The following is a 4161-nucleotide window of genomic DNA, read 5'->3' as shown; positions in this document are numbered from 1 at the left end:
AATACAATATATTTAAAAAGAAAGAAAGAAAGAAAGAAAGAAAGAAAGAAAGAAAGAAAGAAAGAAAGAAAGAAAGAAAAAGAAAGAAAGGTCCCCTGCCCTCATGAAGCTGATATCCTCTGAGTGCAGGAGCAGATAGTAAATGAGCACAATGACGAATGAGGAGATGACAGAGGGTATGAAGAGAACAAATGGGGGCGGGGGTGGGAAGGGCAAGGGGCAGGGAGAGGCTCTTTGGAAGGGGCTGTCACCTCTAAGGTGGTGACATGAAAAGTCCCCCCTGAGGATGGTGAGCCAGCCATGCCAAGAGCCAGAGGAAAGTGTCCCAGGCAGAGTGAACATCTGTGCAAAGGCCATGTGTTAGGAAAGAGTGCGGCAAGGTCAGGGATGAGGTGGAGGATGAGGCAGGGCCCAGGGCGCACAGGCTTGTGGGCCACGGCCGGGCATGGGGAAGAGGCAGGAGGGCTGGTTGCTTTCCGAGGATGAGGTTAGGGGTCTCTGAGGTCCAGCAGACCCAGCTCTCCTTCCAGCAGTTCTGTACTGTCCACACCCCCATAACTAAACTTTGACCGCTCACTTAGTCCAAATCCTCCTTCTACAGCTGAGGACACTGAGGGACAGAGAAGGGACATGCCAGGGCCACCCAATGGGCTGGTGGCAGAGCAGGCCTGGAAGCCGGTTTGCCCGCCAACCTGATGGATAGATGCCCTTTGTCCTTTCTTACTGCCCTCTTCCCCTTGGCGGGCCTCCACAGTCAGACACGCAATGGCTCCACACCGCTGCACCTGGCAGCCCGGGAGGGCCTGCTGAGCTGTGTCAAGCTCCTGGTGGAGAATGGCGCCAATGTCCATGCCCGAGATGCCATAGGCTGCAAGCCCATCGACTATTGCAAAATATGGAACCACCGCGTCTGTGCTCGGTGAGTGTGTGAGAGCCACCTCCAGCCCTGCCTCTGGGCCCTCCCCCACGGCAGAGCCTTTAGGAGGGGGTCTGGGAAGCCAGTGGCTGGGGGATAAGTCTTCCCAGGATATTATTCCCAGGGGCTTTCCACAGGCCTCACCCCTGTGGTTTAGCACTGCCTTCCTGCCCCCGGCTCCTCATCAGGAGGGCAGTGATCAGTCCCTCAGACACTTGCCCCTCACCTCACAGGAAGTAGTTAGCCAGAGGGGCCTTGGACAGTGGGGGTGCATCATGTTGCTCATCTCGACTCTGGCAACCCCTCCCATGCCCACCCCGGCCCTCACAGCAGCCAGTCTTCCAGGTTGAAGCCCAGTCACTGAGGATGACACATCCTCACCTGGGCGCCAGGTTCTTGAAGGATGCCATGTGGAAACGGGACAAGAAGGACTTTGCCTGTGAGATGGGGAAGCTGAAGGGGCTCAAAGGCCAGCTGGCCCTCATGGAGCGGTACTACCAGACTGAGTGCCAGGTAAGGCACCGGGCGTCAGCTGCTACCGAGGCATGTGAGCAGAGGCATGAATCGCATGTGCCCTTAGTGACGAGAAGCCGTCCGATTCAGAGAGCCTCCTTCTCCCCCTCCTCTGACTAAAATTCTACCCTGAGAAGCCACTTCTTTAGGTCAAAAGCCTGTCTTGTGTAGAAAGCTAAAGCAGCTTAAATTAGCAAGTATTTATGAAGCCCCCTCCCCCACTAGCCCAGTGCCTCCCTCTGGGGAGGAGGAGAATCTCTAATGAGACCCAGGTCCTGCCTCACTGGGAAGTACACTGGTTAAAAGACCCATCTTGCCCTGACTGGTTCCTCGGTGGTTAGAGCATTGGCCTGCAGACCCAGGGTCTTGGTTCGCTTCCCGGTCAAGGGCATGTACCTCGGTTGCAGGTTCCCCAGACCCAGTAGGGGCCCATGTGGGAGGCAATCAATAGATGTCTCTCTCTTGCATTGATGTTTCTCTCCCCCCTCCTCCACTTCTACTCTCTAAAAATCAATGGAAAAAATATCCTGGGGTGAAGGTTAATAAAAAAAAAATCTTCCAACATACTCTCTGCTAGGCACCTGTTAGACCCTGAGGCTCCAAAGACCAATGAAAGGTGGTCCTCTCACTCAAGGAGCTTAGAGCTTAGTAGAGGAGGTGGGTTATATTCCCACAGAGGAGAAGGGGGCTCAGGAGGTGCCAGAAGGATAATACTTAAGAGGAGTCTTTAACGATGGTAGCAGTTGGCCATATGAGGAAGTAGGGAAGGGCTGACCAGGCTGAAGGAACAGACAGCTCTGTGTTGGGGGCGGGGGGGGGCGGCACAGAGGCACATAGAAGTGTGTATGCCAACAAGTGCAAATTCAGTACAGTCAGGGGTTCCGATGTGACAAGCTAGAGATTTGGCAGGGGCCCAGGTCAATGACAGGCCTTGGCTGGGGAAGCAGAGTCACTAAAGGATTTTAAGCAGGTTAATTACGTAGGATGCAAGAGCCAGAAAACCTAGAAAAGATGCTGGGAATCCTAAGTGGATCCAGAAGCGGGGAGGGCTTGGGAGCTGGCAAATGGAGGGCTCCAGCTCTGCTCCGGCCGCACTTCTCTCATTTTCTCAGCCCTACCTGCTCTCAGTCCTCACAGTCACCTGTGTCCAGAATAGGCAAAGCCCATCGGTTCCTGTGGCTCTAAACTTTCCCATAAGGCCCTTGCAGATCTCCCCTCATCTCTTATTGGCCTCAGCGGGATCATATGTCCACTCTTGTTCCAATCCCTCAAGCTAAAGGAAAGCCATGTGCTGACTGACCTAGGTCTGGGGCAAGGCTGATGGAATTATTCTGAGAGGCTTAGCCTAATCAGAGCCTACCTCCAGAGCTGGGTCAATCTCCAAACCGCCTGACAGCAACAGCCTGGGAAGTGAGCCATGAGACAGGGGGTGGGGAAGGGACAGATCTGTGATGAGCCGAAGGTTCAATTGTAGTGGAAGCAAGAACAGACAGCTAGACCAAGTGACTCCCACCCAGCCTGGAGAGCCAGCTAACTGTGCCCCCTACATGACTGCTCCAGGCCAGCTAACCCCCTCCCAGAAGCCTGCCCAGACTCACGCCACCAGCTCCAGGCCTCCCAAACCTTTCTGCTTTCTCCATCCAGGGCCAAGGATGCAGCCTGCACTTCTCATAGGCCTTTCCCTCCCATCAAACCAGAGACTCTCAGGGCAGGATATGTCTTCACTACCAATATGGGATCCTCCCTCGAGACTCAAGGTTTTCTGTAGGGCAGAGACCGCATCTTCCCCCTCCAGCTGAAGACCTTACCTAGGGTGGAGGATGGGTCTCCATCAGATTGGAGCCCCTCAGCCCAGGGGCTCCCTTCGGGCAATACTTGTCTCCCCATCAGAACAAGGGCTCCCATAAGGCAGGAGATTCTCCCATCAGACTCAGGGCTCCCGAGGTTAGGACGTTGTCTGACCAATCACACCTGAGGTTTCCAAGGTCTATAGCCACAGGGTCCCCTTCCACAGAAGCACAGAGGGAGCAGCCCTCCTCCACTATCTTGTGCCCTCTGACATTGCAGGAAGAACAAGAACTTCTGAGACAAGCTGATTTCAAGAAGTGGCTCCATCACAAGCCACTGCCTCGAGGCCGGTCTCTGATCCACAGCATTGAGCAAGAGCCCCAAGCCCCTCCCTGGGCCATCCCCATCTCCAAGACCCCCAAGCTGTCCAAGCACTTCCACCCCTCCCCAGAAGAGCACCTGCAACAGACACCACAGCGCAAGCTGCAGCCCTCGGTGACATCCATACCCCACTACATGCATCCCACAGTTAGGCAGCCCAAGCCGTGGAATATTAGCAACAACCCTGCCAGATCCCCCACCGCCCAGATCGGCTCCCCACAGGGCATCCGCCTGGGTGTGCATCCAGACCCCAGCCTGGAGCACGACTTCCGCGGATTCCTCAAGATCAGGTCTGATGGGCAAGGTGGTGCGCACTTGCGCACTGTGACTGGCAAGGAGGTGGCCCCTGTGCCTCGGCTGCCTTTGGAGGTGATAGTCCGTGAGCTGTACCCTCATGTGCGGCCGTGCAGGATGAAGGTGCCCCAGGGCTTCCACTCTGTCAGCATAAAGGACGTGGACCGGAAGCGGTACTTGGGCGACAACACCTTCTGGACCGACACTCTGGCCATGAACTTACGTGAAACATTTGACGAAGCCTTCCTGGCAACAGTGCAAGCCCATCA

The 4161-nt window shown here is 55.4% G+C and overlaps 1 protein-coding gene across 1 annotated transcript in view; it reads left to right on the top strand.

Annotated features, from left to right (window-relative positions):
• ANKRD53 (ankyrin repeat domain 53) overlaps nt 1-4156 on the top strand; it is a gene marked incomplete at its 3' end in the record, with an annotated part of 6168 nt that extends 2012 nt beyond the window's left edge. The window contains exons 4-6 of the mRNA XM_014540922.1: nt 755-919; nt 1309-1429; nt 3497-4156. Of these exons, the coding sequence (XP_014396408.1) occupies nt 755-919; nt 1309-1429; nt 3497-4156 (946 nt within the window). The remainder of the gene's footprint in view (nt 1-754; nt 920-1308; nt 1430-3496) is intronic.
• Nucleotides 4157-4161: the final 5 nt, after the last annotated feature.

This window comes from Myotis brandtii, unplaced genomic scaffold (genome assembly GCF_000412655.1).
Source record: "Myotis brandtii unplaced genomic scaffold, ASM41265v1 scaffold251, whole genome shotgun sequence".
Classification (NCBI taxonomy): Eukaryota; Metazoa; Chordata; class Mammalia; order Chiroptera; family Vespertilionidae; genus Myotis; species Myotis brandtii.
The sequence above is the reverse complement of the archived record's forward strand: the minus strand, read 5'-3'. Positions and strand labels throughout refer to the sequence as shown.